Raw genomic sequence first — 16,289 nt, 5'->3', positions numbered from 1 at the left:
CAAGACTCCAAATTACCTTAAATAATTTTTCCCTGTCTAGGCATGATTTGGATAGGCTGGAATTGCAGCTTCGCAAATTCTCAGCTAAGATGGCCAGAGAGCTGGCTGGAAATTCTGAGAAGGGCACAATACATTTTGAGGATACAGAGCTGGGAAAAGGCTGTTTCAAAGCAAGACAGTTCCTGTTGAAAAGTGGTATTTGCTGTTTAATTGTTGTTTTGAATCTTTGCTGCTGAATAACAAACACGAAGGTGTTTGTGCTGGATCAATAAGTTCAGTTAACTTGTATTTATTACTAATAGCAGTCAGCTCATATTCTTTGAAAGAATTCAGAGACGGAAGACATGCAGGAACCATCTATTTCCTATTTGTCTCCATGAATAATCAAGGATAGACTTCTTCTAGATAAATTCTGACTCTCTAAGTAGGTAGCATCTGCCTAGATCTTGGAAGTATATCTGGTGCCTTTGCTTAATATGGGTATCTGCTAGCCCCTTCTAACCATAAACAACCAACTGAGCTTTATAGCTCTATTTGAATATCCAGAGAAGAATGCTATTGGTGTGCTTCTTGAAACCTCAAAGATGGTATTTTGCATTGCTCCGGGAATATTCTTATATGTGGTTTCTCTCTCACTCTCTTCTACTTCCAGACCAGCAGTTGCAACAAACGTAATAAGAAAGTACAAGGAAATTGCCTATTACTCTCACAGGATTGGAAAATAAATCAATTAAGTTCTTGTTGTTTATAGACTACTGTCACTTTCCAGGCTGAGTCATTTTGCAGTGATATCTGCTCTGACTTTTCACAAGTCTTTCTTGGGGACAGTAAGAACAGAATATTGGAATGAAAACTGTATTCCACTTTTTATTAGTTAATCCTGTTAGTGATTTGAACTACCACAAATCAGTGTGGATAAAAATCAATGATTTTTTTAAAAAAAATCAAAAAAATCGGATTTTTTTGATTTAAATCGGATTTTTTTGATTTTTATCAAATTTATTTTAATAAAAAACTTTTGGAGTAAAAATCTATCGTAAGATAGTTTTCTATTTAAGATATATAAATAATTTAGTTTATTCAGCATGAAATGGAGCTTAGTTATGTAGCATGAGGCTGTATATTCTGCAACACTGGGACTATTGGTGGGTCAACAGTGGGTCAAAGGAGTAGCAGAGATGACAGTTGCTCTTTAAAAATTATGATTTAAATCGAGTTGATTTAAATCAAGCCTTTTTACTAGTGATTTAAATCATGATTTAAATTGTGATTTAAATCAACTCGATTTAAATCAAATCCACCCTGCCACAAATACATTTCAGACTATATGATCCTATCAAGATTAAAGTAAAAAAAAACAAACAATAGAAGGTAGTAGAAAACAAGCATTTTGATCAGTATACATATGTTAACTTGCTTCTGCATTATAATTGACAGTATCATGGAAGAAGTGAGAAACTCAATGCCCTTCCTATTCTCAAAAGCTTTTCTGTTTCTTGAAAAGCTCCATCGTGGTTTCAGAAGATCTATTTTTAAGCCATGTGAGGCTGTGGATCCAGAAGCTTGTGGCTTTGAGATGCATATTTTGATCAAAATCTGCCTATTGGCTTTAGATACCCAGTAGTTTTTCCTCTAAAGCAGGTCTCTTTTGTGGCCCTGAGCTTCTGGAGAGCAGCAACTATAAGGTAAAAGGAATAGTTTTGATATTTTCTAATGGTTTGCCCCCACCAATTTAAGAAAAAAAGCTTTCTTCCTGATTATCAACTAAGGACATTTCAGAGCTAGATATTACTTAGCTATTTCTAAGCTATTTCTTCTATATGTCAGTATACTTTACTTCAGCCTTGCCTGTACGACTTGCTATTAGTTAGGAATTATTAGTAATATTCTGTGCAGTAGAGCCTTCTCACTTTGGACTAGCATAGAGAGCTGAAGCAGTGAATGATGTTTGGATATCATGTGATTCCTTTCTAGCATGGTGGGGAGGCAGCTCCATAGCTATTTAGCAAAGAGGCAGATGCTAGTTTTTCTATGAAGGGATTCTGTCCTTCCTCTGAAGTCTACATTTTTGCTTGTTTTGTTCTGATTTTAACCATGTCCTCCTTGGTAGTATGTTGATTATAAAAAAATGGGTAAACAGAAGAGAGAGATACTATTTCTTTAAGAAATGGCTCCAAATACATTAAACTATGTACATTGGCATTCCACTCCCTCCATCCCTGTATCACCAGTTTTTCTGTGCTGAAAGAATTAAAGTTGAGTAAACAAAATTAAGGTCTTGCCAGTCTAGATACTAAAAGGCATGTTCCAAAATGGATATTAGTATGTTTGAGTGGGCTCATAATAAAAGTATATAACAAGAATCACAAAGAAGGAGAGGCTGATGGAATGAAGTTAATTTTTTTGGAGAAACAAAATAGAAGCTATTATAAATTAAGAATGGATGGTGAACGGTGTGGGGTCAAAAATTAAAAGTTCATGTTTGTATTTGGACTGAATTGAAACATATGGAATTTGGTCTTGTGACGATAAGATGCTGCATTGCAAAACTTTAAATAAAACTATATGTTTAGACTTGGGATCTTGAGATCTACCACATGGTCCTATGGCATCAATATACCTCTTTTGCTGCTTGCCCAATATCATGGCCATTTGACTTTTTATATATTTAAAATATTATGTTATACTTATAAAACAGGAATCCACCTTGCTATGAAAAACCAGCCTTTTGTATCATCATTATTTTAAAAAATGCCTCTTGGTTTTAGCTAGGATTCCTAAGCTTTCTTAGAAAATAAAAATGGCAAGTAATACAGCTCACTGCGTTCACCAGAAATGCACTTTACTATTTAGAAAAAATAGTATTTAGTACTATTTAGGGCAAAGGTAAGCAGAAATAATAAAATCAATCTGCTGGATTGTGGGAGTGGCAATTGACATTCTGGTAAATAACCATAAAGTGTTCATTTTGGGGGGACTCTAGTGTGTCTAGTATACTTTGATGAAGCAATAAAGGCAGTTTTCCTTGAGGTGAGCAGCCCCTCCTTTTAAAGTGCCTAGTAATCATCTCTCTTTATTTCTCTTCTCCAGTGTGTCCTCCCACATGCAAGTCTCAGGGCTGTACCCCAACTGGCAAGTGCTGCCATACAGAGTGCCTTGGCAACTGCTATGAGCCCAACAATCCAGAGAAGTGTGTGGCGTGCCGGAATTTCTTTTTGGATGGCAGGTGTATAGAAACATGTCCACCTAATTACTATCGCTACAAAGGCTGGCGGTGTGTGACTTTCGACTTCTGTCAGGAGCTGCACAATAAATGCAAGATGGTCCGCAAGTCTGAATGCCATGTTATCCACAATGGCGAATGCATCTCTGATTGCCCTTCCGGTTACACCTTGAACTCTACCAAGTGAGTTCTTCCTTTTTATTGTCTCTTCTTATTGGTGGGTGTACAGATACTGTAACTGTGTTTTGAGAGGTATATCAGGATTAGCAAATAAAGTGAGAAATAAAAAAGGGGGAAAAATAGCATTTTGTGCCAAGCAATAATAAAGAAACTTGCAATCTAAAATATTGAGAAGCTTTCAGATTTGTAGTGCTGTCATAACCCTAACATTAAAGTCAAGAGTAGAGCTAAATCATGAATACTTACTTACCAGTAATGGGTTCCACTTAACTTCGCTACCAGTTTGGAACTGGGAGCGCGCGGGTGGGAGTGGCACTTCTGCGCATGCGCAGAGCATCCGTGATGGGTGGGCGGAGCCTCCCACCGCTGCCACTACCGGTTCACCTGAATCGGGGCAAACTGGTAGAAACCCACCACTGATACTTACTCTCTAAGTAATATTCGAAGATATATTCTGCAGACTATGCTAATCATTTTAAATTAGACAGTACTGAGTGGAAATATACTTAATGTATGCATATATTATTTAAAAGAAACTTAGTACTTCTGAAGTTTATGGAATTGGATGAAATGATAAATATATACACACACATATTTGTGCTGTTTTCCAAATACTTGGAAAATATTCCTTGGTTTTCAGTACTTGGAATTTGCCTCCTTCTAGCTGATCATAAATTTTGCAACAAGACAACTGGATTTTCTGATTCCTCGTTAGTACTTCTTATGTTGTAAAGGGGGAAAAATGAAGAGCTAGATGTCCACAGGGGAGAGGAAATGGACAATTTGGAGCATTCTCATTAAAAAAGATAATTGGCAATTCAGTTATTTATCACAGGAGAGCTTGTTTCTATTTCTATTTTATTTCTATTTTGGTTCTTGGTTTTAAACTGCTCAGAGTCGTATGAAGAGTGTGTAACCTATAAAATAAACTAATAGTAAATCAGATATTTTTCTGAATATTAGTATTAATTGTAATATTTTTCAGTTTAGTTCATTCCAAGAACTTTGAATGAATATGGGGTTTTGAGCCTGTTGTCAATTTTCTTTGCTTTCTGAAAGTAAATCCATCCTAGTATGATAGCATTTTGCTGGCAACATACCAACTATGTTATCTGCTTACCTGCCTATTTCACTATGATATATATATAAATTCTACCAGATGATTGAATCCTGTGCAAAAACCATGTCTGAAATTTGAATTATTAAGGAACCAGAAAGATAACAAATTAACATAACCATGGGGGCTAGATGGTAGCTGTATTGTCAAATCCTTCATCCTGGTTGAAGCTGGAAAAAAATGGCCTGAAGAGATTAACTAATTATTAAGGCATCCCCTGTTTGCAGATTATAGGTTCTTATAATAGTGGCTATGAACTCTAGAATCTTTTCCTAAACTGGAAAATTTAGTGTTTTATTGCACCATTATCCCTTATAATCATTGGACAGCCTGAATGATCCCCTCTGGTATTTTCTTTTTCAGCTTGCTCTGCACACCCTGTGCGGGTCTTTGTCCAAAAACGTGTGATATGGGTGACGAAAAGGTAATTGATTCGGTTACTGCTGCCCAGGCACTCCGAGGCTGCACCGTTGTGAATGGAAGTTTGATTATCAACATTCGTGGAGGAAGTGAGTGTCTATGTCCAGTTTTACTTTGCACCAATCAAGAGAAAGTGTAAAACATTTCTTTTTCCTGTCCAGTGACCATGCCTTGTCCGCATGCATGGCAGGGACTGAAATGTTCGTTTTTTTGGTTAGTTTTGGGGGCGGGATGATGGAGTATCTCAAGTTAGGCTTGGAGCATATTCCCAAATTTTAATTTACCAAAAAGTCACAATTTTGCCAGTCTATTTTCAATAATGCAAATTTACAAAGCTCAAGGGTGCAAAAGTGTGGCCTAAGGGCCAAATGTGGCTTGCTGACATCTGTTTTTGAGGGTAAATTAAGGAGGCAACCTGCAGGTTTAAATCTTGCAAAAACTATAAGGAATCTGTTTCTTCTCTTAACATTTCCAATATACCCCCTCCTCCCCCAAAAACCTGTTGCTGATCTTATTCACTTCCCAAATGCCATTCTCAAAGGCTTGAATGGCACGTGAACCAATGGAAGTTCTGTACTCCTGTCCTGGGTAGTCCAACCCGGATAAGCAAGCACGCTAATAAAGGACAAAGGAGTAATGCCTGGGAAAGACCATGGTTGCCTTTGGTCATGTCATATGTCTCTGTTTTGGGCCATGGAAGCTACTTGCTGATTTTTGGTGGTTGTAATAGTGACTTTGGGTGCTTCTTCACATAGGTTAGGACCCAGTATGAATAACAATCTACTCTGTTCATAATTTTGTGGCTTGAATGGCTGATGTTTCATCCTCCTTTAGCTAACATTGCTGCTGAATTGGAAGCCAACCTTGGTTTGATTGAAGAAATCTCAGGTTATTTGAAAATCCGTCGCTCCTATGCCCTGGTCTCTCTCTCTTTTTTCCGCAAGCTGCACCTGATCAGAGGACAGACTCTGGAAGCAGGGTGAGTTCGGTTCTTCAGGGATATCTTGAACCCCTGGAAATACTATTGAGAGCAATGAGATCTTTCCTCACTATTGCATTATTATAAAGCATCACAAGCAAGTCAGTCTGCTATTAAAGACACAGGGGGTAGGAAAAGTGATAGCTGGTTTTGATCTCCTGTTCTTTGGTCCCTACTCAAAAGAGAGGTTTTGAGGGGGATTTAGAAATGACAGCTGATTACAAAAGAAGCAGTTTGGCAATCTCCTCTCTCTCTCTCTCTCTCTCTCTCTCTCTCTCTCTCTCTCTCTCTCTCTCTCTCTCTCTCTCCCTCCCTCCCTCCCTCCCTCCCTCCCTCCCTCCCTCCCTTCCTTCCTTCCTTTTTGTTTGCATTTATTTTCTTTATGTCCTTTTATTCCTTATCCAGAAATTATTCATTTTATGCCCTGGACAACCAGAATCTCCGCCAGCTTTGGGACTGGAGCAAACACAATCTCACTATTGCCCGAGGGAAGCTGTTCTTCTATTACAATCCCAAATTGTGCCTATCAGAAATCCATAAGATGGAAGAGATCTCAGGAACAAAAGGGCGCCAGGAGAAGAATGACATTGCTCTCAAGACCAATGGCGACCAGGCTTCTTGTAAGGATGACTTTCTGCTATCCAAAGAAATGAATAATTCTAAAATGAGATATGTCTTTTCTTAATTATTGATGAGTGGAGGATAAACATGATTTTACTGGTTAGGATGCACATAGATACTCTTTTGGGGTATCTGTGTGCATCAATATACATCTTAAGTAATGTTTATTGATTATTACTTCATAGTCTCTAGTTTTTGCTATTAATTAGAAAATTGTTATTTTGCATTAAGACTTTTGGATTCATTAGGCAAAGGCATATTTCTCTCAGTGACTTTAGGAATTATGCTACCACTCTGACTTTGACTTTGGGGTCAGTAATTGCCCACTAGTGTGGTTGAAGCTTTATTTTAATCTCAAAGCAACAAGGAGAGGAAATGGGCATTGGTCCAGAACCATACATTTGTTGTGTTTTGGCTTTGTTTCCTTCTGGGAATGTTTCTGCATTCAAAGATGTAGCTTCCAAATTGGAAACATCCTGTTTATGTATGCTATATATTTTCCGACTGAGTTGCAAAGCAAATCCAGCCCTCGTTTATGAATTTCTGCCAGGCTGGCAGAGCACAGGACAATTTGTCCCCACAGCCTCCCTTAGCAATAGCACATATGTGTGTGAGAGGCTCTCTACCTTCTCTCTATAGATCAGAGGGGCTTGATTTCTATGGCCACAGCTGCCTGCATTGTATTAATTCATGAAGGTGGGGTAATAAAAATCATACTTCCCTCTCTTTCTTTCTTTCTTTCTTTCTTTCTTTCTTTCTTTCTTTCTTTCTTTCTTTCTTTCTTTCTTTTTTTCTTTCTTTCTCTACCTCCATTTTCAGATTTAAAAAATCACTCCTTTATTTCTGATACTCCAATGTGTTCTTCATGTTCCTCTGATTCAAGTCAGTTTGGTCTAGTGGTTAAGGCACTAGAAACAAACAAACAATTTCCCATGATGGTTTTTTCATTAACACCTACAATACTTTGGTCTCTGACTTCAAGCCCCGGTTTCCCATTATATTTCATTTGATAGTAAACACCTCCCCATAGGCAAATACAAATTGCAATATATATATAAATAAATAAATAAGAGAAATTTCCATGCTCTTGACTCTCTTCTAATTCACCATTACTTTCCTGTTGAACTAACATCACTTCTGTGGGTCTCACAGAGTATGGGATTTACTTTTTTGGATACAACACAAAATACTTAATTTGGTATGATCATACCATTGTTTTTTCTATCCACAAATGCTTGCTAATACAAATGTGATGTCATTCTCTGCAGGTGAGAATGAAGTGCTGAAGTTTACTAAGATAAAAACATCCAGTGACAAAATTGTACTGAAATGGGAGGCATACTGGCCACTGGACTTCCGTGACCTTTTGGGCTTCATGGTGTTCTATAAGGAAGCGTGAGTAAACAATCCTTGTTAAAGTTGGTTCCCAGATATCGAGCCTATATTGTGCGGCGCAGAACAGTAAGGCTGAGAATGGTTAATGGTCAGCGATCCAGAAAGTACCAGAGTTGCCTCCAGCTTTATTTCTTTCATTGAATATTCTTGTAGACTGAATGTAGATAGAAGTACTAGTCTTCATAGTTGGACAAGAACCAAGCAACCTGTAGCTAAGAGGCTTTGTAAATTCCCCTCACGCTGAGAAAGGGCATATCAGGTAGGACCAATGCCCACTTACAAAAATATAGTGATATTCAATAGATTTGATCCTATATTAAGTATAAAATAAATTGATTAACTGTGAGGAAAAACAAAATTAGCTTTGTAGTTACTCTAAATACATTCAAACTATTTGTTAGCCATTTTTTAATTACTAATCTTAATACTTAGCTTTAAAAATGCTTCACATTAAAAGATATAAATAATAGCAGCTCTGTCAAAACGTCAGTTATGTTCAGTAGGCAAGAAAACATTATGGCCTCTGCTTGTATTCGTAACCCAGTGGAGGCTATCAAGTGACTAGTGGGAATAGCTTCATGTATTGATGCACTTGCTCTTGAGTGCTTGGCTTTACCATTGTACGACACCAAAATTGGCATCTTTTGTTCGCTTGGGTTATTTGGCCATTTTAGGCTGACATGATTCTCTACACACCTAGCACTCAATATCATTGGCCAGTCTAGTTAGAGAGAAGAGTTCTCTCTCTTCTCCGTAATTCTGAACTTGTATCCATTGCCCCCCATTTAAAATGAATAGCACATTTCTTCCTACATGTATGTTTTGCTTTTCTGAAATAGCAGCTAGTGTTCTTTCCCTTCCTTTTTGGGCTAGTCCTTTTCGGAACGTGACGGAATTTGATGGCCAGGATGTTTGTGGCTCCAACAGCTGGACAGTGGTGGATATTGAACCTCCTTCCCGGGCGACTGATGCCAAAATCAAAGACCCTGGGTATCTGATGCGGGGCCTGAAAGCCTGGACTCAGTATGCCATTTTTGTGAAGACATTGGTCACTCATACAGATGAGCAGAAAATCTATGGGGCAAAGAGCGAAATCATATACATTCGAACTAATGCTTCTGGTGAGCAGTACTACTGTCTTGCAATGTTTAGGAACTGCCAGTCAAAACAGTTCTTGGGGAAGGATGGTTGTAATTGATTCTTTGACTTAATAATTATATACTACATAATTATTTTAATGTATTGCTGCAGAGTTTGTTGGAAAAGACTTATAGGTCATCTAATGTGACCTCTTTCATAGCAGAAATCCAGCAAGCCAACTCCCCCTAGCTGGCCCCAGCTCCCATTTGAAAATCTTTCTCAATTCTTAACACCAGGAAATTCCTCAAAGTATTCATCTGAATCACCTTTCCTTTTTAATTAAAAGAGCCTTGGTAGTACAGTGGTCTAAGGCACCCTGTTATTAAGCTGGTTATTAAGACCAGCTGCCTGCAATTACTGCAGGTTCGAATCTCGCCAATGCTCAAGGTTGACTCAGCCTTCCATCCTTTCTAAGGTAGGTAAATTGAGGACCCAGTTGTGGGGGCAATAAGCTGACTTTGTATGAATATACAAAAGGATGAAGGCTATTGCTGAGCACATTGTAAGCCACCCTGAGTCTCCGGAGAAGGGCGGCATATAAATCAAATTTTAAAAAAAATTCAGTTTCATTAGTCCTTACCTCCTCTTAGTTTTAGCAAAATAGGTCCACTACTGTATGTTGCATCCTTTTAGATATTTATAAATATCTATTTATAATTGTAATAATTTATAATTGACCATTGTGATATCTCCCCTAAGTTTTCTCTTGCAAGCCAAACATACCCAGATCCTTTAACTGCTCTTTATAGAGCTTAGTTTCCAGACCGCTTATCATCTTGGCTAGTTCTCCTTTGAATCTGTCTGGCTTCTTTATTTGCCATTTAAAGTTCATTATTCAGAAGTGGCCATAGCATTTCAAGAGCAATCAAACTAGCCCAGAATAAAATAGAGACAATCAAACAGCCAAAAAGGAAGCAAAAACACCAAAACACTCTTCATCAGCAATCAGCATTCAGATAAGCAGAGATTAGCATCAAGATTAACATTAAACCAAGAATCAAGTAGTAAGCAATACCTGAATAGCCCCAACTACCAACTCAGACATATAAGCTAACAATAAACAACAGTCCAATCAAGGAACCATGAAGACCACTCCCACCAACACTGACAGGGCAAGCCACTAGAATACTAGCATTGATGATGTTACCTGGCTTGTAATGAAACATCTGCAAGAAAACCAAGCTCAGAGAGCACCAAGGTCCTCACAGCCGAATTCTCAACTACAAATATTCTCTTCTATTGAAACACTCATTGTGTGACTTGATAAAGTTTTTGTTCACATTGTTCCTATTTTTTGATGGTTATATATTTTTTTCTCTTCTCTCCAGTGCCTAGTGTCCCCCAGGATCCAATTTCTGTTTCCAACTCTTCATCACAGATCATTCTGAAATGGAAGTCACCTTCTCATCCCAATGGGAATATTACACATTATATGGTATCCTGGGAACAACAAAGTGAAGACAGCGAACTCTATGATCTAGATTATTGCCTGAAGGGTAAGGCAGGCTAGCTGTGTCCCCCTGTTTCCAGATTTAAACTTCTGATATTTTCAGAACAAGTAGGTTGGTGCGCTTATTTAGTCCATTGTTTAGCCCATTGTAATTCTCTACTCCATATGGGGCTGCCTTTAAAAAGCATCTAGTAGTTTTAATTGATAGAGAATATAGCTGCCCAGATGTTCACCTGCAATTATCACTTGGACCGTGTGACACCTCTATTGTCATCCCTGCATTAGTTCCTGGTGAAACTTCAGATGCAGTTTGAAGTTCTGGTATTAACCTATAAAGGTATTTTATGGCTTGGCACTACATACAAGACTGTATCTTCATACAGAACTCTGTCCAACATTATGATTATGCCAGGAGTAGCAGCAGATTGTTCCCCCTTTTGATAAGTCAGGAAGGTGATGTTCAGAAAAATTGTTACTTTTGGGTGGCATCAGCCCTTTGGGTTGGGCTCTTTTTTGAGATTAGATTTTGCTTCAGAAGATGTTGACAACTAAGCTGTACCAAAAGGCATTTAGATTACAACACCTCTTTGTTGATATTGTGATTTGTGGTCATGTTTGAATTTTTGGTTAACTGTATCTATAAGCACCAAGAGTTTGATGAATTGCAATGGGGTAAAAATCTAATAAGCTAACTCTGGCTACATTAATTTAATATAGTAAACCAAACCAACCACTTTATACAGTTTAGCACATGTGCATACTCAACTGTTGTTTTCCGAAGTTTCCAAAAAAAGTCATTGTATTCAGACATATACCTTTTCTTTATGTTTCCACAAAGCCATCTATCTCAAACCTGGGGTTTCCCATTTACAGCTATTTCTATAAACACACAATTAACAATCAATAGCTACTTTGGCTGTGTAGCACTGTGGATTTAACCTTAATTAAGCTTCCTTGATTAACTTGGAAGGAGGTGATTTGAGCAACCCTACACTAACCCAACAGCAATTAGCTAAAATGTCTGAACATAACTGGCATCTTCTATACATGCTGGGCCAATGTTCCCATAATCTAACCAACATGGTCAATAGGCTATGTAACAGGCTGCCTAACCCTTTGATTTGGATTAAGAAAAATGTCACGGAGCATGCAGAAACAAATAACATCTATCTGCAAATCCTTAAACCAAGCATATATTTTTCTGGGATTATACAACAACTTTTGAAAACAACTACCGTATTTTTCGGAGTATAAAACGCACCTTTCCCCCCGCCCCCCCAAAAAAGGGTGAAAATCTGGGTGCGTCTTATATTCCTAATGTAGCCCCGCCCAGCTTCTCAAATGGAGGTTTCAGAGGCTGAAAAAAGCATCAGAAACAAAGCTTCAGAAAAGAAGCCCCCAAACAGAGCTTCAGAAAAAAAGCCCCCAAACAGAGCTTCAGAGGCTTTTTTTCTGAAGCTCTGTTTCGGAAGTTTTTAGAGGCAGGGAAAAAAGCAAAAAAATACGGTACATGATCTGGGGAGAAGGAGTGACTGCTTTAACAAGTTGTAATCAGGTACTATATTCAACCCCCAGATGTATTCAATTAGAGAGGACTTTGCTTAGGAATTGGCATTACATATTCAAAAACATGATGACCTTGAGGCTGTAATTCCCTTGCTGACCATTAATCTTTTAGGATCGTGAGACATAAAAGCTTTATTGTCCATCTGTCCTGCAGGCTTGAAGCTACCCTCTTGGACATGGTCTCCTCCGTTAGTAGAAGACCACTTCAAGCACAACGGGACTGAGGGTGAAAAAAGAAATGAAGAATGTTGTGCCTGCCCTAAAACAGACTCTCAGATCCAGAAGGAGTTGGAGGAATCTGCCTTCAGGAAAACTTTTGAGAATTACCTCCACAATGAAGTCTTTGTTCAGAGGTAAGTCCCTGAGTGTGGCTTTCTTCTGGCTCTAGTGAGGACAGACTTCCTTTCTTGGCTTATCAAGCAAGAGATGGAAGTATACCGTATTAGAACAGGGATCCCCAACCCCCAGTCCACGGTCCGGTACTGGTTCATGGTCTGTTGGGAACTGGGCCGTGCAAGCAGCAGGTAAGCACATGAGCACGTGAAGCTCCATTTGCACAAGTGGTGGGCGAGACCATCCCCTCTCCCCCCCCTGCTGCTGCCGGTCCACAGAGCTGAAAAGGTTGGGACCACTGTGTTGGTTTGTAGTATTGAACAATACTAAAGCTATTTCTACTGGAAAACACAGCTATTTCCTTGAGAGTTTTTATAGTGTGCCAAGAAACCCCTGAGTCACAGGTTCAGTTAACAATGACAACAGGAGTGCTGGAATTGTTATTGCTAAATGAGTGGTCACATGATATTGCGCTTTACTAATCTCATTGTTTCGTGAGGGAAGGGCCAGTCCCATTTATAGTTGTAAGTCGAGGACTATGAGTCTTTGAGTCTACAATCATTTCATGATCATTTGAAGTTGCAATAGCCTTGGAAAGCGTGCTTTATGGTTTGAAAGCATTTCTGGCTGTTGCAAAATATTGCACCACTTTTCCTGCTTAGGACCCACAAGATCGCTTAACAACCTCAATCAGGAATGCCAGGATTATGGTCATGAAGCAAAGCAGTCACATGATATCTTGCTTACTGACCAATAAGTTGAGGACTATAGCTACCTGTAAACAGCTTGTTGTGCCATATTTCCTGTTTTTTGGTAGGTTCTGGCTAGAATGCCCTGGAAACAAGGTGAGCTGCTAATATTAGCATAATAGTGTCATTGAATTCTTTGTAGAAGGAGACTTTTGTTCCGTTCTAAGGTGTCTCAGATAATGGATGCAACTTTGGCCATGCTGTTACAATTGTTTGTGAGGCTTTATCTAACATAGTTGCTGGTCCTTTATAAGATAGGGGAACTTTGGTCCAAGCTTTCTAGCAAGCAAGCTGAATCAAGAATCTCCAAGGGTAATGATTCAACTAAGTCAGAGCCTTAGTGACGCTTGCAAAACATAATGAAGTTTATGGAAGTTCTGGCATTACTTGCTTGTTGAGATTTCTTGGGCAGAAGCTGTATTTAAGGGAAAATAAATATTTGCATACAGGTAGTTCTCGACTTTCAACCACAATTGAGCCCAAAATTTCTGTTGTTAAGAGAGACAGCTATTAAGTGAATTTTGACCCATTTTACAACCTTCCTTGCCACAGTTGTTAAGTGAATCACTGCAGATGTTAAATTAGTAACACAGTTGTTAAGTGAATATGGCTTCCACGTTGACTTTGCTTGTCAGAAGGTTACAAAATGTGGTCACATGATCCCAGGATGCTACAACTGTCATAAATATGAACCAGTTGCCAAGCTTCTGAATTTTGATCATGTGACAATGGGGATGCTGCAGTGGTCGTACGTGTGAAAAACGGTCATAAGTCACTTTTTCAGTGTCACTGTAACTTCAGTCACTAAACAAACTGTTATAAGTCTTGGACTACCTGTATCTAACCATCTTGAAAGAAGACAGTCTTTGTTTGATGAATATACAGTGGTAATTCCTCAAATAAGAAGGAATTACAGACCAAAACAGTGACTAGTACTAGGTGCAATAGTAAAGATTTTAATCAATCTAATTTTCTTTGAAAACTCTACAGGGAAAGTAATTCTTTCTTTTTCCTGAGATTTCCTTCTTGAAACATTCTTTGATAGCTGTACCAACAAAGTAGAACTCATTTTTAATATCATTAGCTTAGAATAGAATAGAATAACAGAGTTGGAAGGGACTTTGGAGGTCTTCTAGTCCAACCCCTTGCCCAGGCAGGAAACCCTACACCACTTCAGACAAATGGTTATCCAACATCTTCTTAAAAATTTCCAGTGTTGGAGCATTCACAACTTCTGCAGACAAGTTGTTCCGTTGATTAATTGTTCTAACTGTCAGGAAATTTCTCCTAAATTGCTTATCCTTGATTAATTTCCACCCATTGCTTTTTGTCCTGCCCTCTGTTACATTACAGATGTTTATATGTGTTTGCTCTCTGGTATAGTATATCTATGAACTCTGACCTATCATGTGTGGGGGATACAGCTTAGGACAGTACATGTGCTCAAGATAACTGCTTTTACATGGTTAATAAGTAAATTGGATGGAAAAGGAGCCAGAATGTAGAATTTCTGACTTTCAGAAAAAACAAGAACTGTTTTTATGCTTGGAACTATATGTGAAGTCTTGTGGACATTTTACAAATACCTGCTTCTGGCTGAATTACATTTTAGAATGTTTTCAGCAAATTAAAATCTGAACTAATCACCTCAGGTAGTAAAAGCAGTACTTCGGTCTGCTTCTTGTGGCAGATGTAGAAATTATTTTCACTTAAAAAAGACTAGAATTTCCCACCCCATTTTATTATATTACTAACCCTCAAAGTGGTCACTACATCCTATTTTTATAGAACTGACAGGCTGGTGGAAATTATCTGTATGTGTATTGAGGTGAGGGAAAGAGCGCATGGTGGCAATATCCAACTTATTTTAATTGAACAAACTAGCCAATATGTATGGAAAAGAATAAATGGATACAAATCTGAAATGTCAGTGATAAAAAAGACTCATTGAAAAATGGAACAGGAGAACAATAATAATTCTACTTTTTGGTCCGTGAATTTTTCCTGCAAAGTGTTTTTTTTTTTAGTTTATTATAGAACTGCATATCTATGGAAGGTGGCAATTTAAATAGACACTATAGTCAATATAGTAGAAATGAAATGCATAAAAACATTTAAACAATAACAAAAGATTGCATCATTGCAAAATGTTATAGTCATGTCACAATAGGTTTAACAGTTCTGAGCCAATTAGAGCTAAATTGAAATAAACAAGCCTTTCCTGGAACTTCAAAGTGCAGGAATCAATGAGGAAGCAAACAATATCTCTAGAAGAGGACCAATTTATTTATTTATTTATTATTATTTATTAATTTAATTTATATGCCGCCCATCTCCGAAGACTCAGGGCGGCTCACAATACATTTTAAATCATTATAAAAAACATTTAAAAATTAAAAACATTAAAAACATTAAAACTCATTCACACCATTCATGGCCAGATCTCGCCGGATCGCAAGAGCGAGATCAACGGCCCCAGCCTGCCGGAAAAGCCAGGTCTTCACCGCTTTTCAGAAGGCAATAGGGTGGGGATGGTCCGGACCTCAGGAGGTAACTGGTTCCAGAGAGGTGGGGCAGCCACAGAGAAGGCCCTCCCCCACGGGCCCGCCAGCCAGCATTGTTTAGCTGACGGGACCCAGAGGAGACCAACTCTGTGGGATCTTACCGGTCACTGGGAGCTATGCGGTAGAAGGCGGTTTCGAAGATAACCTGGCCCTGAGCCATGTAGGGCTTTAAAGGTAATAACCAACACCTTGAATTGTGACCGGAGACCAATAGGGAGCCAGTGCAGCTCGCGGATAATTGGTGTAATGTGGGTGTACCTAGGTGCTCCCACGACAGCTCACGCGGCTGCATTCTGGACCAACTGTAGTCTCTGAACACTTTTCAAGGGTAGCCCCATGTAGAGCGTGTTGCAATAATCTAACTGTGAGGTGACAAGGGCATGAGTGACTGTGAGGAGAGCCTCCCGATCCAAGTAGGGTCGCAATTGGTGCACCAGGCGAACATGTGCAAAGGTCCCCCTAGCCACAGCTATCAGATGTTGCTCTATTCTTAGCTGTGAGTCTAGGAGGACACCCAAATTGCGAACCCGTTCTGAGGGGGACAAATTCTCT

The 16,289-nt window shown here is 38.7% G+C and overlaps 1 protein-coding gene across 1 annotated transcript in view; it reads left to right on the top strand.

Annotated features, from left to right (window-relative positions):
* INSR (insulin receptor) overlaps positions 1 to 16,289 on the top strand; it is an 84,554-nt gene that overhangs the window by 46,750 nt on the left and 21,515 nt on the right. The window contains exons 3-10 of the mRNA XM_070943442.1: positions 3,091 to 3,406; positions 4,884 to 5,029; positions 5,775 to 5,919; positions 6,325 to 6,539; positions 7,809 to 7,935; positions 8,809 to 9,056; positions 10,404 to 10,571; positions 12,246 to 12,444. Coding sequence (XP_070799543.1) covers positions 3,091 to 3,406; positions 4,884 to 5,029; positions 5,775 to 5,919; positions 6,325 to 6,539; positions 7,809 to 7,935; positions 8,809 to 9,056; positions 10,404 to 10,571; positions 12,246 to 12,444 — 1,564 coding nt within the window. The remainder of the gene's footprint in view (positions 1 to 3,090; positions 3,407 to 4,883; positions 5,030 to 5,774; positions 5,920 to 6,324; positions 6,540 to 7,808; positions 7,936 to 8,808; positions 9,057 to 10,403; positions 10,572 to 12,245; positions 12,445 to 16,289) is intronic.

Source organism: Pituophis catenifer, unplaced genomic scaffold, assembly GCF_029215685.1.
Source record: "Pituophis catenifer annectens isolate HBS135680 unplaced genomic scaffold, rPitCat1.0.hap2 SCAF_1, whole genome shotgun sequence".
Taxonomy (NCBI): Eukaryota; Metazoa; Chordata; class Lepidosauria; order Squamata; family Colubridae; genus Pituophis; species Pituophis catenifer.
Note: the sequence above shows the minus strand (reverse complement) of the source record. Positions and strands in the feature narration are given on the sequence as shown.